The sequence below is a fragment of the Dreissena polymorpha genome, chromosome 2, assembly GCF_020536995.1.
Source record: "Dreissena polymorpha isolate Duluth1 chromosome 2, UMN_Dpol_1.0, whole genome shotgun sequence".
NCBI lineage: Eukaryota > Metazoa > Mollusca > Bivalvia > Myida > Dreissenidae > Dreissena > Dreissena polymorpha.
Genome location: NC_068356.1, coordinates 151,367,156 through 151,394,416, shown reverse-complemented (window position 1 = coordinate 151,394,416; position 27,261 = coordinate 151,367,156). Strand labels below are relative to the sequence as shown.

The 27,261-nt window shown below is 36.3% G+C and overlaps 1 protein-coding gene and 1 long non-coding RNA gene across 4 annotated transcripts in view; both read right to left on the bottom strand.

Annotated features, from left to right (window-relative positions):
* Positions 1-457: 457 nt before the first annotated feature.
* The window catches only part of LOC127870201 (uncharacterized), a 38,841-nt gene continuing 12,037 nt past the window's right edge, over positions 458-27,261 (bottom strand). Inside the window, exons 6-7 of the mRNA XM_052412857.1 lie at positions 11,933-12,092; positions 458-461 (exon numbers count right to left, since the gene is read on the bottom strand). Of these exons, the coding sequence (XP_052268817.1) occupies positions 458-461; positions 11,933-12,092 (164 nt within the window). The remainder of the gene's footprint in view (positions 462-11,932; positions 12,093-27,261) is intronic.
* LOC127869457 (uncharacterized) lies at positions 19,922-26,907 on the bottom strand. 3 transcript variants are annotated; one of them, XR_008044569.1, is made up of 4 exons: positions 26,882-26,907; positions 23,381-23,425; positions 21,261-21,284; positions 19,922-20,291 (listed from the first exon to the last, which is right to left on the bottom strand). It is a non-coding gene; the product is annotated as an uncharacterized LOC127869457 (long non-coding RNA). The 3 variants fall into 3 exon arrangements; XR_008044571.1 differs by lacking the exon at positions 26,882-26,907 and adding an exon at positions 24,187-24,231; XR_008044570.1 differs by lacking the exon at positions 23,381-23,425 and having other exon boundaries at positions 26,882-26,903.

The window sequence follows — 27,261 nt, the reverse complement described above, 5'->3', positions numbered from 1 at the left end:
GGATTGGATGCGCTTAGATGTGCGTTGGTCACTAGAGAGCTACCATATTATATGATTCCAGATAGAAATCTGATGGCAGCCTGTGAGCTGGAGGAGGAACAACAGCGGAAATGGATATCAACGATTACAGAAATGATGAATGAAGGTCCCATGATGATTTTGAGACTTTCCAAGATACGACAATCCCTCATTGCTCACCCTGAACCATTCCGATGGTACAACAAGAGGAGAATGGAGCTGGAGATGCTGATTCTCATGCTCATGAACAGTAGTTTCCTGTTCACGGATGAGAACGGGGTAGTAGACTGGTCAGGTCCTATCCTGCAGACATTAAAGCGACGCAAGGACGAGATTGTGACGGAGGTTTGCCTTAGGATGATTATGAAAGGGAGTCGAGTAAACAACGCGCAGGAGGTTCTTAAAAGAATGCTGATGTAAAACGTTTACGTTTATCGATCTATCTGTGAATAGGCATGGATAAAAGTCATTTATACATTGTTAGTACATTCATATTTTGAAGTATCAAAAAGTAATATTAAGAATAAAAAGATATAATAATAAATTGAGGTAATTATTAAGTGTTAAAGGGATCTTTTCACGGTTTGGTAAATTGACAAAATGGAAAAAAGTTGATTCAGATTCGCAAATTTTTGTTTTAGTTATGATATTTGTGAGGAAACAGTATTACTGAACATTTACCACAGTCTAATATAGCCATTATATGTATCTTTTGACGATTTGGAAAACCTAAAAATTATAGAATGCTTATGTAATACGTTTACGTTTATCAATTTATCAGTGACTTTGCATGGATGAAACTCATTTATACATTTTCAGTACGTTCATCCATTGAAGTATCAAAGAGCAATATTAAGAATAAAATAATATGTAAATAAATTTAGGTAATTATTATGCGTTTAGTAATTGATATAAACCTTATGTTTGTTCTTTAACAAGATTCCAATTTGTTAGCAAAGTGATTTGTAGTTGAATAGTTGACAGTCGGCTATAACCTTAATCAGGTCAATTTGCGAATAAAGATTATATCGAAACTTTCATCGATATCATTCTTGTTTATCTCGTGGGTAAACTGATTTTGTGATCAGCAATACTGTACTAAACATACTTGCATTGCCATTATCGTAAAACTATTTTCATATCTGTATTATTCTGCCTCTGAAATTACTTCGATAGCGTTTTATTTGAATGCATTCAAAGCATACAATGTGCATTTCTTATTTGCGAGTTGATTGTGTTAATTTGCAAGATAATATATTATGTCATATCACAATATGCTATATTATGTATACACATTTCTCAAATAATACGTATTTATATTTTAACTGAATATAACTTGATAAAGATTATTGTATTGGCGTTTTATGTGGACAAATGCTTTAACATGCTGGACTTTAAAGATGCTTTTGTCGTTAATGTATTTATACCATTATTCTTGTTTTTGGTGTAAGCGTATGTATAAATGTGTAAGTTAGCGTTGTTAACAGCGTGATAACCGTTATGCTAAACTCATGGCTTATTGATTGCTGTATGTTTTGTATGTACTTCTCATTATTTTTACTTCGTATTACATTTATTCAAAATGTCATAGGAAAAACAATGTTGTTACAGTCGCATTTGAGTTAATCTTGATAAATATGTATATTCATTTACATATATTGTTAACTTTAGTTTAACAGTCGCCCTCATGTTACTGATGAACATGGTTAATATATGTTTTAAATAAACTTTTTGGAGGTATTGATAAAATGTGTATATTCATTCACTGTTAGGATTGCGATGTTCGTATTGCTATTTTACCTGTCACTCTTATTGTTGTCAGGTTACTCTTACTGATGGACATATTGTGTATGTTCATGAAAATGTATTAATAAAGAAGGTGTTGTCTCTATCCATTTACTGGTTTATTTACATTATGAATGTGTTACCGTATACTACGAGTATTATCTCATGCTTATTTACGAATTAAATATGCATTATTTTTTTAATAATAGTTAAAGTAAAAAAAAAACAGTTAAATTGCTCAACTACTTAAATGTTTGCATAAATACATATACTTTAAAAAAATAAATGCGATAAGTAACTTTTCAAGAATTGTTCGGTGTTGTCAATCGATGATATAAAAGTTAGTCTTATTCGATCTGCCAATCCGCAAATTAAAAAACACATGCATCAGAAGTAAAAAGATTTTGCCTTCCAGATCACTTCATAACATTTAATTTATAAAAATATAATCACAGTGAACCTTGGCCCAGTTTATTTATCATCGAATATAGAATCTAAATAATGAACTGATTGGCATAACTTGTAATTAAAGCCCGTTTATATACGGTCGGAAATACAAGTTTTAACACATTTTCAATTAATATGTGTAATGTTAACCGATACGCCTTGTTTTTTTTAACGTTCGAAGAAGGAATTCAAATGATTATTCAGAAATAATTATGAGCGGGCCTATGTTTTGAAAAAATATGAGCAAGCCCGGGACATCGTGGTGATTCGACAAGAAATAGTGAACTGCACGTGCTCAAACGCGCCATATCACATTGCTACACACTTTTTGTTTTGTTTAACGTAAGGGCCATCCTGGTTAAAATCCAAAGGGCGATAGTGCGATAGTAAGATGAGGACAATGCGGTAGTACGATGGCGACAATGCGATAGTACGATTGCGACATTGCGACAATACTATAGCGACAATGCGATAGTACGATGGAGAAAATGCGACAACTTGATAGTACCATGGCGACAATGCGATAGTCATATCGTACTGTCGCCATCGTATCATCGCATTGTCACCATCGTTCTATGGCATTGTCGCCATCGTATTGTCGCATTATCGTCATCGTATTATCGCATTGTCGCGTTCTACTATCGCACTTTCGCCATCGTATTGTCGCAATGTCGTCATCGTATAATCGCATTGTCGCCATCGTATTTTCGCACTGTTGTAATCGTATTATTGCACTATCGCATTGTCGCCATCTTACTATCGCACTGTCGTCATCCTATTGTCGCACTGTCGTCATCGTATTATTGCACTATCTCATTGTCGCATTGTCGCCATCGTACTATCGCACTGTCGCCATTGTATTGTCGCACTGTCGTCATCGTAATATCGCATTGTCGCCATCGTACTTTTTCGCGTTGTCGCATTGTCGTCATCGTACTATCGCATTGTCGCCATCGTACTATCGCATTGTTGCCATCGTATTATCGTATTGTCGCCATCGTACTATCGCATTGTCGCCCTCTGGATTTTAATGTGTAACCACAATGGCCTAACGGTATTCCGTATATACCAAATGACATGGAAATGTCCGAGTAACAACGAATGAATATAAGCGCGCGTTTTGTATTAGAACCGCTAGTTCTACTCCCGACCTCGTCTATTTAACATGTCAATAAGTATTCAAATGTAATTACAATCATATTATTAACAAAACAGTATGGATTTTAAGCACATAGAGACTGACAATCATCTTCTAGTGACCTAAGAGGATTCCTTCCCTCGGTAGCTCGGGTCGTCAAATAAGAGCAGAGCCGAGCTCATAGCTCATGCATGCCCGTATTGTGCCTATTGCTGTATGAAGTGCTCGAGGTCATATATTAACAGCTTTCGGTTATAAATAATTTGCTGTTCCAATCCAATCAATTTATTGTAAGACAATCATAAAGCTAGGAAGCTTGCGGCAACTTATATTATAGCATGTTTTCAATTCATTATATATTTTCGTGAGCCATACTTAAAACCATCGGTTATATCGACCGACAAGTTCCATTAGCTGTGTTTTAGCATGTTACATTCACAATAAATAGAATCGACTAATACGGCGACATAGCGGCTCTTTGATAGATGGAGATGGATGGATGGATGGATGGATGGATGGATGGATGGATGGATGGATGGATGGATGGATGGATGGATGGATGGATGGATGGATGGATGGATGGATGGATGGTTGGATGGATGGATGGATGGATGGATGGATGGATGGATGGATGGATGGATGGATGGATGGATGGATGGATGGATGGATGGATGGATGGATGGATGGATGGATGGATGGATGGATGGATGGATGGATGGATGGATGGATGGATGGATGGATGGATGGATGGATGGATGGATGGATGGATGGATGGATGGATGGATGAATGGATGGATGATGGATGGATGGATGGATGGATGGATGGATGGATGGATGGATGGATGGATAGATTAAACAATGGTGTATAAGAAATACATTACAGCAATGGTTATTTAATAAACATTCAGTTTATAAACAGAAAGAAAGAAGTAAGCATTATCCATGTTACAATAGTTAATTAGAGTCGGTATATAAATGACTGCCAAAAGGCAGTGGAGATGAACAATTACACAATGTTGTTATAAAAGGCAGAACGTACCGATACACCTAATGCTTCGTTTATAAATGAAGATAATTTGATAAGTTCAGTTTTATTTACACTTTACAATAACTGTATATATTTAAACACTGATGGTCGTATACGATACTTCTTATTTATATATTTTGTTCTTAAATCGGAAAAGCAAAGGACATATACATACAAAGTGGTATTCGTCTTCTATATCAAATGTGTAATTATTTAAACAGTACAAGCAATATCATTCATTTCTAGGTTTACTAATGTGTCTCCCAGTCTGGATTAGCAGACATTCTCAATCTACACAAATAATATCTTAGGTTTCTAGGGACTTCATTTAAATATGTTTCATATTCTAGGTAGCTTTGAACTGCCTAAACATATCGAGCACAGAGCTACGTTCAAGGGAACGAGACCATTCTTGTTTGAAGTTATCTATTACCCTATTTTTAAAGGTACATACACATGAATTTACATCTAAATACTGGGCATTATCAAATAAGAAAGTAAGTCCTTATTCGTTAAGCATATTTCTTACATTGTGTACCCAATTTCGGTTACCATCGTCACAAACGGCTACAGCCTGGGAATAGATACGCTTAAGGATAATATTATCAGTCGAATTAATCTTTAGCCAATAATTTAAAATGCTAACGCAGCGATTTATAAACATAGGGTATCTACCGAGTTCTCCATAGACTGCGGCAGTGCATGTATTTGTGGGAACATTAAGTAAACGCTTACAAATCTTTAAGTGGATCCTTTTAATTTCTTTACTTTTTGTGTAGCCCCATATCTCTGACCCATAACTTAAAATAGAGCAAACGAATGCGTCAAATAATTGACATAGAACTTTGGGTTTTAGGTCATACATTTTAAATTTGTGTAGTAAAAGGTTCATCGCTTTAAGGGCCTTTCCGGCTAGATGCTCGTGATTTAGATTAAAGTTTCCTGTATATTTAAATACCAGCCCAAGGTAATTGCAGTTATCTACAGCTTCTATTGGTATGCCGTTACATGTCAATTTTTCGGAGCGCAATAGTCCACCTCTCTTACAAAAAACCATAATTTTTGTTTTGTCAGTGTTTACTTGTAACCCCCAAGTTTTGCTATACTCGAATAAATTATCCAATTGAGTCTGAATTTCACTCGTTGATTTACCAACAATAGCCATGTCATCGGCAAAAAGTAGAAGTATAAGCACAATATCATCGATTAATATGCCAGATTCTATGTCGTTTTGTAGAAACAACTCTAGGTCCTCCACAAATATAGAAAATAACAGAGGTGGCATTACCTCCCCTTGACGAAGCCCTACTGCATATGAAAAGAAATCAGAATATGAGGAACAATGTTTTACACACGATTTTACTTTACTATACATATCGCGTACAAGTCTAAGAATTTTACCGGAAATTCCTGATTTGTAGAATTTAAGCCACAGGCTATTTCTATAAAAAAATCGAAGCATTTCATCATATCGACGAAAATAACATACAAGCGCTTGTTTTTATACAAATAATGTTGAATTAAAGACATGAGAATAAACGCCGCACCAATAGTAGATCGCCCTTTCTGAAATCTAAATTGTGCGTCCAAAATAATGGTAGTGTCATTACACACTTTCTCGATACGCTTATTGGCGTCGCACTGAAGTGCGGCAACTAGTATGTAATACGTTTTTATTTCGCTTATGGGAGGAGAAGTTATTTTACGGATCAATGAATATATTTTTGTTGTCAGAATATCTTGCATAGTGGTGATGTTTTGTATAAATTAGTGTAAATAAGTACTGCATATGTGCCTATTACATTTACTACAACATTTATTGCCAATAATGCAAAGCTAATTGTTTTAATTAATAACTGATCACAGGGACTGGGAAATAATAAAAGATCACAGGGACTGGGCAAATACGCGAACCGGTGAAACTTTCTGGTTTTGTATAAAAACAAAACTTCTTTGTTCCACTATCCTAGCAACCACCTAGTTACTAATAAAGGCGCTATAGAGCGCGAAGCGCGACACGTATTATTTATTGTAATAATGAGTCTTGATAAAGGAAGTAGCCGCTTATCAATGAGGAGCACCATCACAGCACCCCAGTCTCATTACTATCAAGTCCTCCTACAGGTTGTTTTTAAGAACCACATATAGAAGGCCGCAGGCCTGACTCGTATCTTGCCAGTGGTATGGACCCTTTGGTATGGACCTTTAACCCCGCTCACTATCCAGCGTTTAAACCGACTATTAATAGCTTATTAATATCTTTATGTGTAGTGGTTAAACGCTCGCCTCACATGTGAGAGGCCCAAGGTTCGTGCCCCAGTAGAATCAAATTATTTTATTTGTGTTCTATGTCAACTTTTTGTTTTGATGTAGTCATTTTAGTTTAAATAAATATGCCATTTTATTGTAACCATTTTTTGTTTTTATTATGCCCATGAAATATATGTGTGAGAGGGTGGGGGGAGGGGTCGTAAACACATTAATACTTTACAGTTTTTTCATATCAATGAGTACTCAACCCCTATCGTAAATGAGCAACGTAAGAATAAGTTCAGAATTATCTCCCCTTGAAGGTGAGAACAAAATGAAATTACGCTTACAAGATGAAGCAGATTTTTTAAAAACCTACACAATTCTGTTCCATTAATGAAAACTGCACACGGATGCCAGTAAAAAAAGGAAACCAATGTAAATAAAATTAACTATGAAATATTTGGGGGTTACAACACAAAATCATAGATAATGGTTATTTGGGAGTTATAACACAACACCATAGATAATGGTTATTTGGGAGTTATAACACAAAATCAAAGATAATGGTTATATCAGTATCTTTTTCTATTTTGTTTAAAACAATCGGCCAATATATTAATATTTACAGTAGAAAAAATCGTTCCATGAAACTTCATTGAGTGCCTTTTGCACGGAAATTCCCAAGGCCCTTTGATGCTTTGCATCAATCGTTATCTTGTTTAATATTGTTGTAAATATTTTGGATAGACAACTTACTAGAGTAATGTCTCGATGGTTATTGGCGTCATTTATTGATCCTTTTTATGAATTGGTACAATTATTCAATCTGTCCACGCATCTGGAAAAGTACCTGAATTAAGAATTGCGTTTAACATGTCACACATATGAGCCAATAAAATAGCAATACTTTCCAGAAAATATTCGTTTAACAAAGTGTCTTTGCCACATGATTTACTGCGTTTCAAAAATTTTACGGCATTCACAATTTCGTCAATCATGATGTCTCTATCAAGTTCTGGATAAACATCATTAGGCAAATTAAAATCATTATAATCATTTAAAGCTTCCGATTCCTAATTTTTACGGCTGAACATGCCAGTACTCATATTTTCGAAATATTTGAGGAAATCATCCAAAGAAATATCTCTAGAATTTTTTACATGATTTTGAATTCAAATGTTTCCAAAAAAAACTTAGGTCTGCATGTTTTCATCTGCTCAAGTTCACGCATTTTATTTGTGTAGTATATGCGCTTTGTTTATATTGTATAGGTGATTCGGACACGATTCACTTAATTAGTAATAATAAAACTGCCACCATAATATAATTACGTCATTGATAAACGCGGATGAATATACGTCGCTCGCTGAACAAATGTTGGAATATAGCAAATATAGTTCTTATTTGTTCACTTTAAAATTACAGATTAAACAATATTATCGTTTTAATGTAATTTCTATCATAGTGTGGTGTTTTATAACCAGGTGTTAGGAGTTAAGATGCCTGATCATGCGTGTTATCTGATGAATTATTCATCGCATACGTGAGTTAATTCCTGTGCATCTATACCTCCGACCGTCCGTGGGTAATTTAACAGCGGTATTGCTCAAGTGATAGCTAATTAATTGGTGTGTATTTTGTAATGTGAGCCTTCGTTCCATTATTTTTGCTCCGTTTTAAATTATAAAAAGGCATATAAACAACGTTGAAGTTTTTGTCGCATTTGAGGTAATGTTGAAAACAATATGGATATGTGTATAACCGTATTGATGAAATAAGTATAACTTTCGCCCTAATATAACTGATGAGCATTATCAACATTTGTTTATAATAAATATTTGTAGAGACACTGATAAAATGGGTATATTCATTCACCGTTCAGATTGTGATTTTCGTATTGCTACTGAAACTGCTGCTCTTGTTGCGGTCAGGTTACACTTACTGATGGACTCATTGTGTATAATGCATATGTGCATGTATTGATTAATTACGTGATGTCCCTATCCATTTTACTGATTTATTTATTTGATGAATGGGATTACCGTATACAACATTGCGTGAAGTACACATAGCAATAGAATACTTAAACATAATACTAAGTAAATAAAAACATCATAGCTTACTTTAACTAATATTTAGGAATTGAATATACGATCGCGATACATGATATAAAGCAAGGATGAACAATAACCGGTTTCTGTTATATTAAGAAATTAAACAAACCCGTCACTTGTTATCTTATACTGGAATAATATATATTTATCGCATGATCGCAATCTGTGGATTCCAGCAACAGTTATCTTATTATTTATTAACAAATAGTTTAAGGCAAAATAAATAAACACTTTTCAACTACTTACATTTTTGCCTACATACGTTCATAGTAAAACATAAATAACAGTTATATATTCAAGAATTTTACTTTGTTATTAAAAGATGCTATACAAGTTAGTTTTTGTTCGACATCGCGTCATTCAAAAAGCAACAACGTGTGGCCTTGCAGGTCATTTCAAAACATTTAAAATTCATTCAAAGTAATTCTCGGTGCAGTTTAGTTATAATCAAACGTAGAAACGAATTTATTAACTTATTAACGAACAGATTGGCATTTTTTTAAAATTATAAAGCCCGTATACAGGTGGAAAATTCAAGATTCCATACATTTTGCAATTAAACCGTGTAATGTTTACACAATATGCCGCTTGTTTTTTATGCACATAGAAGGAAAACAAGTGCGGATTATTATAAAATAATCGCGGGTGGACATATTTTTAAAAAACATATCTAAAGAATGCCGTGACATTATAAATTTTGTAAATCGCCAAAATTACGTTTTATGGAAATTTTAGAGAATGGTAAATGTTCAGTATTACTGTTTCTTAGCAACAAAATACGACTACAACCAAAAAGTGCTAATATGAAACTTGTGTTTATGTTGTTAAACGTTAAAAGGTCCATTTAAGTTCGGAACCACATTATTTTGGTAGATAATTAAGTCACATCATTGTAACCTAACGACACATGGGTATGTTCGAGTAACAACAACTGATTAGGCAGAATATAAGCGCGCTTTTTGTATCAGAACTGTTGGTTCTGCTCCCGACCTCGTCAATTTTACACATTTGTTTGTATTAAAATGTAATTAAAATGATATTATTACCAAAAAAAGTATATGCTTTGACCACATAGAGACCGGCTATCATATTATGTTGACGTAAGAGCCTTGGAAAAGGATTGCTAAATCTCGGCTGCTCGGGTCGTCAAATATGAGCAGAACCAATGGCATCCGTCATGCATGCTCATTGTGCTTATTGCTGTATATAGTGCTAAAGGTCAGAGGTTAATAGCATATTATTATAATTAATGTTCTGTTCTAATCCAATCAATTTATTGGTAGAGAATCGTAAAGCTTCAGGAAAATTATAATATATTATAGCTTGTATTCAATGTAGTATACATAGTTTTGAGCCATCCTTAAACCCCCAAGCTCGATCGACCGACAGTGACACGTTATATAAGCTGTGATTGAGCATGTTGGATTCTCAATAGTATCGATTAAGGTAGTGCACCTCTAATGATTTCCCGCGATTTCTTCGAAGGTTGAAGAACCTACTATTAGGTGCCGTAGCCTAGTGGTTAAGGCGATAGACTAGTAATCTTTTGGGATATTCCCGCGCAGGTTCGCTACCTTAATACGGCGTCATAGTGGCTCTTCGATAATAAACAATAATTCTGACGGCATTCACTTAATGTTTAATAAAACAATTGTCACAATAATATAGTTTCGTTATGTTGAGATGACGCCATGGGCAAGCAAGCGCGGATGAATCAACCTCGTAGAACAATTAAGAATTTAATTAGTTTATTTTCTATCATAGTTTATTCTCTAATAACTAACGGTTAGAAGAAACGTTGCCGCACCATGCGTGTCATTTCATGACTCATTCTTCACAACAAACTGTGATAGACAATTATGACTTCTTAATAAATGCACATATCAGCAAATAAAACTCGTAAAGCATTTTTTGATGTTATTTTATGTTTTGTTAGCTACACAAGGCAGCATGAATTTAAAAAAGAACGTTACACACTTTGTGATATTTTCATAATGTTCATTTCCTTCTAACTGTACATGTTTAACAAGAGAAACATAACGAATATCATATACAATTTATTATCATAAATAAATGAATAAAGTTGCGCAAAATACACTGTCTGTATAAACTAATATTGACATCAACGCGAAAACATAATTGTGTAGTCCAAATCTCAAGTATTGGTCTGCTTTTTGCTTTTTCAAAAAAGAAAGCCTCGTTGTGAGGTTGGTTGGTCTGTTTTTAGATTCGTCCGTCGAGTCCACCAAGGCCCGGGAATTAAGCGCCTAAAACAAAAACAACAAACGAGTTTAATATTTATTCACATTTCTTTTCATACCTAATTGTTTTCTATCACTTCATCATCGTCATCACCATCAAATAATTAAACTACTACTACTATTTCTACTACTACTACTACTTCTACTACTACTACTACTACTACTACTACTACTACTACTACTACTACTACTACTACTACTACTACTACTACTACTACTACTACTACTACTACTACTACTATTACTACTACTACTACTACTACTACTACTACTACTACTACTACTACTACTACTACTACTACTACTACTACTACTACTATTTGCTCCTCCTCCTCCTCCGCGTCCTCAATCTTCTCATAATCCTCCTTCTTCTAATTATCATCATCATCATCATCATCATCATCATCATCATCATCATCATCATCATCATCATCATCATCATCATCATCATCATCATCATCATCATCATCATCATTATCATCATCGTCATCGTCATCATCATCATCATCATCATCATCATCATCATCATCATCATCATCATCATCATCATCATCATCATCATCATCATCATCATCATCATCATCATCATCATCATCATCATCATCATCATCATCATCATCATCATCATCATCATCATCATCATCATCATCATCATCATCATCATCATCATCATCATCATCATCATCATCATCATCATCATTATCATCAAAATCATAATCATCATCATCATCATCATCATCATCATCATCATCATCATCATCATCATCATCATCATCATCATCATCATCATCAACAACCTATTGTATTCACAATAAAAGATCCCAAGCATTAACTAACCCGCTTACGCTCCGAGCGCGGCCGACATTAAAGCGCCCCCCCCCCCCCCAACGGAATGCTTTTGCGCAGCTGCATCTTGTCTCCCAGAGTGTCGGAGATCTGCTCCGGGGTCATACCCATGGCGCGCATAGCCGCCGCTTCCTGTGCAATGTCCATCGGCACCGGTCCAGGGCGGCCGTTCATAAGATCCATGACGAGACCAGGGGTCATGCCTGCAGGAGACGAATATGAAAAGTCAGACAAAACTTTGCTACAACAGAATGACTATTTTATATCTGATACCATCAGGCTCATACCTTTCAAGATTATGAGTGTGAGTATGGTCCCTGAGTCCGTATCACTTAACATCGGATGTCAAATATAAACTATGATGCATTTTGTAAAGATGTATAACCGCTAACCACAAACCTCTTAGATTATTAAATTACTGATTTTGTTAACTGCAAGTCTTTCGCATGCCGCTTACTTGATTAAAATATAAGAATTTAGCTGTTGTTTTGTGTTGAGTTAAGGTTTCAGTCATAACTTATGTTTGTCCTATGATCTCTGATCGACCCGACCCGTTCATTTTGGGGTATGTCTCAATAAGGTTCGCGCTCACCTGGTACAAACGGACGGTTCGGTCCCATAGGGTTCAGCATACCGGCGGCCATTGTAGCTGCTCCCGCGCCTCTTAGCGCTCCTCCCATTGAAAACGGATCTATTACTTGCTCCGCCCCCATCCCAGCTGCGCCTGCTGGGGCGCCACTTCCGGCCTGAGCTGCGGCTCTAGCACCGGTATTGCCAGCACCGCCAGCACCACCAGCACCGCCAGCACCACCAGAGAGAGCGCTGAACAGAGCTCCCAGGTCCATACCTGCTCAGAGAGAAGAGCCAAACGGATCTGGAACATGAAACACACTTCCGGTGAAATTAACTGACATCATATTAAAGAACTCGTACGTGGTGGAATTTTTCTGAACCGTGAGTTTTCATGCGTTGATAATGATTACCAACGTCACAATAAAATAGTATTGTTGTTTTTTTTTAACTAAGAATAAACAACATTCAAAATAATAACACATTCAAGGATAATAATTTCAATATGTATTAGTATTATCATATCGAGAAATAAATAGAGGATATATGTTGGATTTGATGCAATATCGATTTTATTTCACGAGTGATCATATAAAATATATATTTTTTTATGATCACGAGTGAATTAAAACCGATATTCCATCGAATCCAACACATTTTCTTTTTTTATGTTTTTTTTTACCGTTTATTCACATTGTTAAAGAGTTTAACTGGATAATTCGCTGGATTTAGGACGTCATTTCGTCGAAAAATGACGTCATTTAACAGTAAAACAGTGAAAAATATCGATATTTTTCACTGTTATTTTTCACTGTTTGAAACAGTGAAATATCAGTTTTATTTCAATGATATTTCTCTATAACCCACCGGAAAGCATAATATAATATAATCTACATGCCACGGACAGAGACGAAACAATGAGGAGAAAAAAAGAAAGAAAGAAAGATAATAAAAGATGGATATTTCAGAGGAATAAAATAACGATAACATTTAGAAACAACGTTGTGCTTTCATTTCCCAAAACAATCATTGTGCTGAGTATCACCAGTGCATGCATAGAAAGTTAGAGAAATAACAATATATGCAAAGTGTTAGGTTCCAAACGCAAACGTTACTTTAATATTAACAAAACAGACTTAAAAAGTGGGAGCATGCGATTTAAAAACAAAATCTCGCATGTGACCTGAAATGCAAAGAAAAATAATTGATAAATGCGTTATTTGCGTTTTCATTCAAAATTGTCTAATTTACTTTTATTTTAATGAGTTATCCAGATCCACGCTAAAATGTTCAGTGTACTTAAAATTGTTTAACTCTAGCGTTTTGAATTAATATCAAGATATATGTCGTTAACGCGGCTACTTAATTCCGATATATTTTAGTATTCAGTATACCAGATAGCTTTTATCTCAAGGTCATGCGTTTTGTGTATTGTTATATCAATATCTAGAAAAAACTATATATACTATTATTAGATTGTCATCATTCCGAAGTACTTCTTGTACATAATTTGATGCGGTCATTGAATCATTTCGTACTTAACTAATTCTTATGGTGTTTGTTGACTTCTGTCAACGTCGCCAAAACCGTTCATTGACATCAAGAGCTAAACAAGATAATGGCCAAAGAATGCGCGAAACAGAAACAAATAACTTATTTAGCAGTCTATTAAAGGTTGACGTACATGGAAACCTTATCAACGCACTGACTTGCATCTACTGCCCCTTGTACTGGGACATCGAGCCAAACATATCCGGTACCCCTGTAGTCCCTCCTCCTAACCCTCCGCCTCCGAATATGTCTCTCCACTCGCCCCACCTGGCCCGACCCCCGCGGTTCCTCCGAACCCTCCGGCGTCTCCCCCAAGTAACAGCGAAGCGAGTCCTGAAAAGGAGCTAAAGCCACATTGAAACTACCAGATCATTAAAAATACTCCGTTTAAATTGAATACATTATTGCAAGGATTTTGTATATTACTGTGCAAATATTTAATAGAGAAAAACTTTAAAGCATTAAATGAAAATATTGCGTGTAGATAAATATTTCGTAAACTCATCAATTATATTATATTAATTACAGTAATGCCAGCTTTGAAATAGTAATACGAATCAATTATAGATGCGTCTGAGGTCAGATACATTTAAAACAGACTTAATTTTTGTTGACATCTCGGGGGCTGTAGGAAATGTAACTAGTTAGTTATGCATGACTTGAACAGTTCATGTTTGTATTTATTGAACACTCAACAAACATCTTACAAATGAATACGCATGTAATCATGTGACGTGTAGAATTCGGAGCTGGGTGGTTGGGCGGAGAGGGGATGGGGGATTAAGTGTAAAACGGCTGTATCTCCTTAGCACTGCTATGTCAGATACAGCAGTTTCAATCTGCACCCTCTAAATTATCAAACACCAATTTAAAAAATAACAACAGACGAAGTTAAAAATATGCTTTGTGAGTTTACGCGCTCATACGAAAGCATCACCAGACGCACGTACCTCCCATTCCGCTCGTATCCATTCCCCAGCGCCGGCACGTCCGCCTCCGCCTCCAATTGCGGCCATCAACTGCTGCATGATATCCGGCTCTCCAGCGGCACCGGCGCCGGCTCCACCAGCCTGACTTCCAGTATTTGGTGGAGGTGGAGGCATATCCGGTTCACCCTGGATGCGATCTGTAAGGACCAAGAAACACTGTTGAAAAAAACATGTCAGAAGTAGAGTTCAAGGACTTCTTAGTGTAGATTCCATAGTCAACATTTGGAAATAAATATGTTTCTTTAATTCGGAAACAGCAAGCCTGTTACCTTAGAACGCTTGACTACACACCGAGGATCACGGGTTCAATCCCCGGCTCGGACACATAACTAGTTTGAGGATTTGTCCTGAAATCCTTTTTTGCGGTAAAATCCCAACTGCTGTTTCAATAAGGGCATTTGCCAGTTACTAGCGTTAGTAAGTTCACTTAGTACTGGTAAACCAGCTTACCCGGGAAAGTGTAACTAAGTTTGACCGGCGTCGTGTGACCGCCGTTCTATGAATAAACTATGTTAAAAGCAACGAGAAAAATAACAAAGTTCTGCCGCGTTTGTGTCAGTTGTCAAAATACTTTAAAATCCAAATTAAGAAAATCAATCAATAAATACATCAATGAATCAACCAACCAACCATCCAAGCAATCAATCAATAAATCTACCAACCAACCAATAATTTAATCAATCAGTCAACTAGTATTGATACCATGGTAACATACCGGGTCGAGGATTAGTACGCCTCTGTTGCTGAGTTTGTTGTTGGCTCGGCTGCGTTATCATTGTTTACATTTGTGGTCCTGAAGCGAGGGACACAGTTTGGGCATTTGAACCAATCCGATCTTGCTCAGGGCTCGGCGGTTGTAGGGGAGATGTGAAGAGAACACTGCCATATCTACTCGGGGTTGGATGGTTTGGCGGTATCGGGGTCAGGTGGGGAATGGCGTACATGGCTCGGGGTTTGGGAGTTGGACGGGGTGGGATGAGGGGAGTACTGACGTATCCTACGCTGGACTGGGCGATTGAACGGGATGTGTTAGGAGAACTAACGTACATTTCTCGATGATTCGGAGTTAAGGGGGAAGGGCAGGGGTGGGGTTAGGAGAGTACTGACGTACCTGGCTCGGGGATGGGCGGTTGGACGGGGGGTACTGACGCACCTGGAGACTTCGGAAGGAATTTGATGGCTAGAAAATATACAGCAGGTAGATCGTGTAAGCAACGGAGGTATTGCTTGCAAAATGTACGAGCGGGATGCGATTGAAATAAAGCATTTCAAGCATTTAAAGCGGTAGGATTCCAGCCATCGATCATGACTGTCCGCACAGGCTAATCAAAGTCAACACTTTTTGCCTAACCTGGATTTTTGATCGGAGGAAACTTCCTTCAACCAAAAAATTACAATGAAAGCGGAAAGTGTCGTCCCTGATTCTGGGACGACATTTAACGCACTTGCATAAGTCCCGTTTTAAAAGAGCGACGACCATATTAAGAATTTCAAGTGGAATGTTTCCAGCCATCTTTCATGTATTGATTGCAAGGGTTATTGTGGTGTCGGTAAGTCACTAAGCGACGACAGCGATGATAATGCCGTTGTTTATCATGACGATGACTTCGATGAGGTAATTTGTGTTGCTGTTGTTGGTGTTGACGAATATGATGATTGTGTCGATGATTAAATTAACAATGATAATATTGGTGATGTTGATGGTATTACTTTAAAGCGGATGACCAAAAAAGTGTTGATCACTAAAATAATGAGGATGATGAGGAGAATATGTTTAAGATACAGAAGCCGACGAGGATTACTACACAAATAATTATTTATATTTTGTGATAAATATTATCATTAGTATTCTTTTATTATGAGTGATGAAAGCGATTTATAAACAGAAATTAAAGATGAGGATGTGTTGATAAAAATTTTCGTAGATGCGGCATACGTCAGCGACTAATCGAATTACGAATTTCGAACTTTATTTAAGTCTGGGTTTTTTTATAGCAAAAGCTAAATTACACATGTTTATAATTGCAACATTCTGTGCAAAATATCATTGAAAAATCATAGAGGCTATAACTTTATAACGTACGGACTGGCACAGCCGCCCGTTGGGCTTGTTGTTGTTGTCGTAGCTGCTCCTCCCGTTGTCGTTGCTGCCGCTCCCGCAGCCTCTGTTGCTTTTCCTGCTGGCGACGCGAAACTTCCTGTTGCCGGCGTTGCGTTTCCTGCGCGCGTTGCAGTTCCAGCTGCGCCCGGTCACCTACTGGAACGCTTGCTCCCAGCTCAGAGCCAGACCTGTCCGTTCCAGGCCGCCTCTGGCTTCCGGTCTGACCGGTCCGACCTGGGACCTGACCTTGACCCTGGATAGCTAAATTCCCCCCTAAGGCATTTAGTAACGCGCTTGTCAACGCATGGTTGCCTATAAAATGATAAAGTGTACCTCACACGACGTTCTTAACACATGCAAAAAAACGTGCTCTGACACAGCATGCAGGCATGCGCGATATGGATTATTGTTCTTGAGCATGCGCATAATCAGAAGGAAATACTCATTACGCATGCGCACCATGAAGACATTTAACGCTGTACGATGCATTTTGTAAGTGGATCTCATTTGAGAGTCATATCATCGGCCTTGAAATTATTAGAAAAAGTAAATAAAACATACTTTTTAATGAAGCAAAGTTGAGTCGAACACATTATTTAAACAAATTTTAAAATCTGTTCTTCTCCATCGTTATGCCAAATTTGATTTAGCGAGTCCATTTATTTGTTTGGTAAAGCTGAATTATTTAAAACGCATGCGTGCAAATGAAAATCGAAGAAATGTGCCTTTAGGCTTGGCATACACACAAGAGCTGTCAGAGGACAGCGCGCTCGACTATTCGATTGCTTGACAGTATGACGTAAGCCATCATGGGAAAATTGTTCAAATTATTCAATAAGGTCAAGGTAATAGTTTAGGTATATTGTCCACAATGTATTGAACATTTGTAAAGACATAAAAGAAAGTAATATGTAAAGTTTGATAGCAATAGCTTGGGTGGGAAGTTTGGACGGTCATTCAAAAATAAAATAAATATGTTTTTTTTGTAACCATGTTTTAAAGAAAAAAAATTGTTTTGGGTTAGTGAGGAGTGGGTGTGGGGTGTTTAGAGGGGAGTATAATGTGATGTGTGGTAATTTATTAGATGATGTATACAAATAAAAATAAATGTCGGGGGGTGATTTTCGGGGGGACGGGGGTGAGAGGGGGTATAATGTTGGGTGTGGTAATTTATTAGATGATGTTTTTAAAAAAAATGGGGGAGGGGGAGGTTCGGGGGTAGGGGGGTGAGAGGGGGGTATAATGTGGGGTGTGGTAATTTATTAGATGATGTTAAAAAAAATGGGGGGAGAGGTTGTGGAGGGATGAGGTTGGGGGGGGGTGGGGTGAGAGTGGGAGTATAATGTGGGGTGGCGTAATTTAGTACATGATGTTTTAAAACAAATTGGGGGGGAGAGGTTGGGGAGAAGTTCGGGGGGGAGGGGGTGAGAGGGGGTTATAATGTGGGGTGGGGTAATTTATTACATGAGGGAGAGGGGGGTATAATGTGGGGTGTGTTTATTTATAACATGATGTTTAAAAAAAATGTAGGGGTGGGAGGGGTGGGGATGGGGGGTGAGAGGGGGTATAATGTGGGGTGTGGTAATTTATAAGATGATGTTTAAAAAAATGGGGGGGAGGTTGTGACGGGTGAGGTTGGGGGAGGGGTGAGAGGGGGGTATTATGTGGGGTGTGGTAATTTAGTACATGATATTTGAAAAAAAGTTGGGGGGGAGAGGTTGGGGGGGATGAAAGTTCGGGGGGGGAGGGGGTATAATGTGGGGTGTGGTAATTTATTACATGAGGGAGAAGGGCGTATAATATGGGGTGGGGTAATTTTTTACATGATGTTAAAAACAAATTGGGGGTGGGGGTAGAGTGTGGTGATGAGAGGGGGGTGTAATGGGGGTGTGGTAATTTATTAGATGTTGTTTAAACAAAAAATTGGGGAGGTGGGGTGGGAAAGGATTCTGGGTAGGGGCGTGGGGTATTGTTTGGGTGGAATCCATTGTGGTATTCAGGTAAGTGTTGATTTGTCAAAGAAATAATAAAATATGATCATAAATAAAGAAGTTATGGCAATTTAAGCAAAATGTTCAATTATCTAAGTGTAAAAGGGGCCATAATTATGTCAACATTCTTGATGCAGTGATCTGCTCTTGTTTATAGGTTGGGGTCATGTTTGTTAACAAATTTGCAACATATACAAGCAATTTGTCAAAGGATATAGGAAATATTTGGGGTAGTACGCAAACTGTAACATAGATTTATCAATAATATGCATATTCTAAGTATAAAAGGGGCAATAATTATGACAAAATGCTTGATAGAGTTGTCTGCTCTTGTTTATAGGTTGGGATGATGTTGCTAAACAAGTATGCAAAATATAAAAGCAATATGTCAAGGGACAATGAAAATAAATGGGGTACTACGAAAACTTTAACATTTGCTGCATATTCTAAGTTGAAAAGGGGCCATAGTTATGACAAAATGCTTGATAGAGTTGTCTGCTCTTGTTAATAGGTAGGGGTCATGTTGGTAAACAAGTATGCAAAATATGAAAGCAATATGTCAAGGGACAATGAAAATAATTGGGGTAGTACGAAAACTTTAACATTTGCACGCTAACGCTAACGGTTACGCAGACGGTTACGCCGACGCCGGGGTGAGTAGGAAAGCTCCACTATATATATATTTCATATATAATAGTCGTGCTAAAAAATTACTGTGACAGAAAAGTTCAGAAAAAAAAACGTGCATTTGAGATAACACGCAAAAAAATAGTGCGATGCGCGTCTCTTTAATATTCGAGTATGACTGAATGTTTTTTTGACAAAAACAATTTGAATAATAGCATTTGTTTATTGAAGTATCTTTTTCATTCACGCAGTTTCCTTTATTAACATCGTCCACACTTATTCAGACGGAACATCGTTGTGTTGTTGTACAGTAAGAACGCAAACATATCGATACAAAAACTAAAAATGATCACAATGAATAAATTTCAACACTCATTCTAGGTATGTTGTATATATTCCAAAAAAGTGTATCCGTTCATGTATGTTTCTTCTTTTGACCTCTTTATCACATTGGTGTCATCAGTATGACTACATGTACTAAGGTCGCAGGTCAAAAGTTCAATTCCAAACGCCTAGAATTCAGGGTTTATGCGTTCATTTGGCCGAACATCCCTCCGAACGGGTTCATCCTACCTGCAATTGACGGATTGTCAAGGTTAGTTAGACAGAAGTTGTCATAACAACGAGAGCACTGGTGTCATAGAAGAAGAAAGGTGAAAAGGTCATGCAATAGAAATGCTGTACTCGCAAATTAGTTATTAAATGGGTAATTTGTAATATTACCAGAATTGTAGGATAGTAAACTTTGTTATTTATTTATAACAAGATCATTTCTATCAATAATCCTTTGTTTAGCATTTACAATTATTAACATTGGCGTTTGTCTTAAGCATCATTTAGTGTCTAGTTATAGATAAAATAATTGTTTAATGCGAAGCAATCTTAGTCGTGTGAAATTAAGCAAACAAACGCGTTTTATAATCTAATAAATGTCTATTGAAGTTGTTTACGCTAATTTTCACTTCCAAAAATGTATACATGTATGCAAAATTAAAAATTAAAATTAGTTTAGAATATAACGTGTATTTCATTCCGTTTTGTCTTATTTGTTCGGAACCCTTTTTAATGTATAACAACCGTTTTTTAACCAAATATACAAATGGTAAAACCCACATTTTTGTTGTTGTTTTGCATTCAGACATCAAAATAATATACACAGCAAATGGGCAACAGCTTTTTATGGCCAATCTCACTTTGACAATACTTATACGTGTCAAGTCCATATATATCTGAAGTAACCTGATCCTTCTCTTAATGCATGAATATATTTAAGTACCATTATATACAATATAGTCGTACCTTCATCATATGAGATCGCAGAATCTAAAACTAATATAAGAAATATCGCTATGTTACCAACAAGGTCATTTTTGTTCTTTAGAACAAAATAAATACTATGGCTGGCTTTTAAACTAGCTGACTATTTTAATTTAAATCCTTTCATGAGGATAGTTCCATTGTCCAGCTTTATGAATGTTGATTTGTGAAATAAACTCAAATGAAATTAATTATAAGAATATGAGGGAATGAACTACTAGGTACCTGACGCCCCGGGTGTAAGGAAATCTGAAAGAACAAATAGCGATTGTTAGCAATGAATATGGGCAGACCCACCCATTTATTGTTGGTGGTGTAGGTTACAGTGATGATGATGATGGTGGTGGTGGTATGGAAGAAGACGTTATTTGAGATTATTTGACAAATACCTTTGCAGACGCGATTGTGTTGCAGCTTTTGTCTATCTTGATTACAAAGCACAAAATATTATTGCTTGTATACTGCTTAAAACACATAAGTTATTCACTATATAATTAAGTGATTTTCTAGCTCTAAGTATAGGGCTGCATGCCAGCTGATTATCAAGGTATTCAACTTATATACTTTACTGTATAAAGAGTGAAATATAATATATTATGCTTGAGCATTAAAGTAACGAAACCTTAACTGGAATAAATTTTCTCGTGCAGCCAGTCATCGCTCGTTCGCTGGCGAGCGAAACCAACGCTATACAATGAAATAAAAAAAAACAATGACGCCATAGTCGTATAGAGATATATTACGTAATGCGTGTGCAGTTACTAGGCGCATCCGGGTTCATCATGGACGCCAGCCCCATGCCTCCCATTCCACCAAGCATGGACGCAAGCCCAAGCCCTTCGCCGCCTTCTAGTAGAGCGCCAAGGGCACCCATGCCGCCGAGCCCACCCATTCCGCCCATAGCGCCCACCCCACCGAGTGATCCCATTCCACCGAGTGCGCCCATTCCGCTGAGCGCGCCCATACCACCACCTTGACCGGAAACCATCCGGGACGTTTGCGGGTTCTCCATACCGGTAGTTGTGCCGCTGACGGCTGTGTTAGGGGCGCTTGCGTTGGCGCTTAAGCCTAAGCGTGAATGCAAACATAAATATACAGAGCGAAAGCAGACGGTAAACAAAAGCAATGCGCGGTACATGTTGCTATGACGTCATAATGTCAAAAGACTTTATAATATTAGGTGTATATTAAACAAGACACATATTTGCTGGTCTATTTCATGTGTAAGACAGCTATTATGAGAACCTTTAAAAATATTAGCCGGTTGTGTACTATTCGTATCTAAAATTAAGCAGCTAAAGAATGTATCAAATCTAATTTGCTGTAGAAATAAGGGGACATTAATAAGTCTGAACATTCAACCTCAAACCAGTTTTACATTTTGTCACATCATGTCCCACATAAGGTAATGGAAAAATTTCAATGTCTTGTCATACTGATATCGTCCGTGCTCTGTAAAAAAGAGGTTTAATGGTTGTGCGTAGCGTGTCGTCCCAGATTAGGATGAACAGTCCGCACAGGCTAATCAGGGACGACACTTTCCGCCTAATTGGGATTTTTGCTAAGAAGAGACTTAATTTTAACGAAAAAAGACATAAAAGCGGAAAGTGTCGTCCCTGCAGTTGGCACAGGCTAATCTGGGACGAAACTTAACGCTCATGCATTATGCCCAGTTTTCTCAGAACACGACTCATGTGAGCTGTGAAACATAACAACAAACACAGCAACACTGACTGCGTAGCCGTAGCGTTCAATGTGATATACAACGAGCGACATAACACGTGACAAAGCATCTTACATAACGTATGCATTTTTGATCAGCACACTGCCCAAAGCAGAAATCTGTTAACATGTGAAGCCGTGTAGTGCAATACATCGAATATTTTCATAAATGTATAATCCATACACGTGTTTACGCATTTTAAAAATTCTGTCTTTGTTAACAAATCATTTGCAAAAAAACAACCCGTTATGCTACAGTACTCGTAAAATATGTAGCCTTGATATTTTAATAAATAAGTTTGAGTCATGAAACTGATAAGAAATATAAAAGTGCAAATTTTAATTTAGCGAGATTAAATTAAAGAAGCTAAAATATTTCAAATAAGTTGCAATGTCCGAAATTAAGCTCGTGAAACACTTCAATATAAATATAAAAACATGCGGCCAGTTAACCATTATATTTATCTATCGTCTTAAAATTGATGTCTCAATAGTCATTAGAATATACAAAAATAACATAAAGCGAAAATGATTTGTGCATCTGTTAAACTTAACCCCCAGTCCTAATCTACGCTAATAAAATTTCGTCATCGAATACACTGTGACGTCATATTCTTACGAACCTTGAGACCCGGTCCCGCCCGGTCTACCCAGTAATGCGGCTAGCACTATAAAGTTCAGGATAATGTCACTTTAAGGTTCAGGATAATATCAGTATAAATCTCAGGGTAATGGAACTGTAAAGTTCATGGTAATACTAGAATCACTTTAAAGTCCATGGTAAAAATACTGCACACATCCAATATCAAAATTAAGTAGAAGGTAATTTAGCTAGACTAGATATAAAAGATTAACGACAGATCCAATAGAATTTTAAAGAACTGGGTTTACGAGAACGATGGCGGACTTAAATTCACGTTTTGGATTTCGGGTAAAATTGTAACTTAACGTTACGATAAAAATGACCTTAATTTAAAAAGAAGTTATCTAACTGCACCCACTTTTAGACAAAGCTTCACGCATCGCAGATTGCAATTTAAGTACGAAGCAGTAACTAAAGTTTATAAAATGGCATGTGCACTAGAATTAAATAGTTGGTGCTTACATCGAATATTTAAATAAATCACATTCCACAAACATACTTATTATATATATTTAGCCTTGCGCACAAATCATTTTGAACAGTCGCAATCTATTTGATCGAGAACAAGATATTTATTTAATCTCGCAGAGCTTGAATCGTGTTGCGTCGGATCAAATATACAAGTATATTATCTATAAACAATGTGCACAAACAATCCTTAGATGATATTTTATCAGTTCGTCTTTGTTCAAAATTTAAAAAATGTAAATGATTTGTGCATGTAAAACAATCCGTCTTAAGTACATGATGTCATTGAATACACTGTGACGTCATGTCCTCACGCACCTTCTGACCCGGTTGCGTTTGGTCTACCCAGTAGCGCGGCTAGCACTATAACATTTAGTGTAATAGCACAATAAAGTTCGTGGTAAAAACTTTTAAGTTTTTAATTTTACCGTTGTTAATTGAGTTACACTCTTCATTACGATAAACAATCTTCACGCTTAACAACTTGCCTGAAGCCCGGAGCAAAAAGAATTTATATAAGGAAAGGTTCTAGTTGTAATAAATAAAGTCGAACAAGAGGCAGATATAATATGTTGACTAAACAATAAAACATGAAGACTGAAATAGCGCATACGTGTATATTGTAATGATTCTTATGGCTCAAAAGACAATATTTTGTACACTTTTTCGTTTTATACATAAGATGCCGCATTTAAAGGGATTAAGATGCAACTTGAATGTGTTTATTTTAACAAGTATCTATTTCAGAATCATTAAAGGGGCATATCGACGATTCATTTTTTTTAATTCGATTTTTGTGTAGATCTTGACTATGTTGTATTTGTAATATAAGGTCAATTTTTAATATAAGGTCAATACAATGATTATTTCATAAAATAAACCATTGTTCCCGGTGACACTTTTTGAGAGCGAGTGATAATCATTACTAGTTGTTAAATAGAAGCACTGCTAAATACAAAAACGTATTATCGATAACGAGACGTCCGGTGTTGTGAAGTTTTCATTTTAAAAGTATGCAAGTACTTTAGACGTGGGTTTGTATTCCACAGGAGGCGTGTATATAAATATAAATTTGGCCATTGTATTTTTGGTTTAAATGTGTCTAGTAGTTTATGTGTGATTTAAAAGAGGGAATATGCATTGTGTTAAAACTTGTATATATTTATTTTGAAATAACGTCGATGTACCCATTTAATATGAAATAAAGAGTCAATTTATTTGACACAACTTTTGAGTGTAAAATGGTTTTGTCAGTCTTCATTTGTTTTTACATATATTTATGTTTTCGAATTCCATGTCTCATCGTCGTATATAAATATTTTTTTTTCCATTTTCAACGCGACATTGACGGTATAACACGTTGTGGAATATACTAGCCTGTCTTCAACACTGTGGAATATAACTTTCGCGTGCACGGACTACTTTTCAAATGACGTCATGCGATATGCGCTAAAATTAGGTCGATATTGTTTGGTTCATTGATCGAACTTTAACTTAAAAATTAAGAATGTACAACAAGCCATACACATATCGCACAATTCATAAATAATCTGCAATGTTTGCTTTCCTATTTAATTCACGTTAGGCATAGAGCTGTGTAAAGTATAAGATGTTAAAAATAGCATCACACTGGAATTGGGAACGTCCCATTTTGTACACGGTTATTATCTACTCATTTATCTGTTGTGAACGGAATGTTTTCCATTCTTTGTGTATTTATATATTAAATTATTTTCTTGTACAATAAGGGCATTTACCACAGATAAATAAAGCATTGTGCAAGTTTAAACATAATTATGTTTGTATGCAGAAATCTGCAAATGCAACCGAGTTTACCAACGGCTATTATTAGATAACATGCTCCGGTTCAGTTGAACAGCAGTAATGTAGACTACATGACGTAGCGTGTGACGCAGAAGAAAGTTTATTGAGTTCATAAACTTATTTGAATATAGTGATAGGATGGCATAAGAGTCATTATTCAACTATGCTAAAATAATTATTAAAGACCCTTGATGCAAAATCGTCAATTATTGAGTTAAATGGATTATTAGATGGATTTTTAAGGATAATTAAAGGTAAGATACTAGTTCGAACTTGTTTTGGTTTTTGTTTGTACTTTTGTCGTTCCCCGTTATCCGGGAAATGATTTTAACATGGGCGCCATTGATGCAACGGATCACACACGGCATACCCATAACATTATATAAAAAAACATGTTCTGCGCGTCCTTAAATTCGTCCGAAGTCGGAAAACGTATTGCCCTGTATATTAAGTCAAATAAAGTGTCAGTTGCTGCAATTGGTTGTTTACTCGTCAAAATTGTCAAGGTCGTCGATAGCTAAAGAAACTTCAGCGTACAGTTTATATTGTATTCACAGACCTGTACAAAGTCGCGCCAGTCAAAAATCATAAAAAGCGACATTTCAAGTTATGGTAGCCAGAACAAGGTCGTCGATGGTGTACATGTATGTTGACATCGACATAATTTTGTCAGGAGCAATCGCCGCCATATTGGATTTTGATCATTTTCTTTCGAAAATAAAATGAATTATAGTAAAGTAAAATCTTCTTTTCGCGGTCGTTATGTGTTACAATTCGCATACTGCGTAAAATCCAGGCACTTGTTTTACAGTTTGTGGGTGAATTTTTTAAAGACTAATTTGCGTACCAGAACAAATACATGTATATCACTACGCATGGTTACATTTGTTAGATTTTAAGCGCTTTTAAGACTGAATTAAAATTATTGTTAAGGTTATTATATCTATTTATGTTAAATGTCACGTTGAAAAAAATCAAATGGGATAAATAGAATACTAGGATTAGCGTTGAATACAGAGAAGTTTATCTTGCTCGGCTCGAACACCGAAATCGCTCGCCAAGGCTCGCGCTCCTGGCGTTCTAAGCCTCGCAACATAAACTTTTCTGTATTCAACGCTAACCTAGTATTCTCTATAAGTTGAATTGCAACAAAATAAAAGTTAACAATAAAACTAAAAAAGCTACTTACTTGATTGTGCCGATCCACCCTCTGCAAATCAAATAATTCATTGATAACATTGATAATTACGTTAATAATACATAATTATCACACGGCTGATTTCATTTCATCTCGTAGTAAAGAACAATTCGAATGCAATATATTCTAAATTCAAAATAGTCAAACACAAAAATATAAATGTTGACAATTCTACAATTAGTTTACTGATTATGTGTTATTTTATCTTAAATATATTGGCAAAGAATATTACTTCAGTGTCAGGTCAAAATAGATAATAAAGGCATGCAGCTTCATTGATAATAAAAGTAAAGTACACGTCCCAGTGGTCTCCCTTTAAAACAATCGTGGGTGTTTAAAACGGATTGATTCTGAAATACCTGCAATTTTAA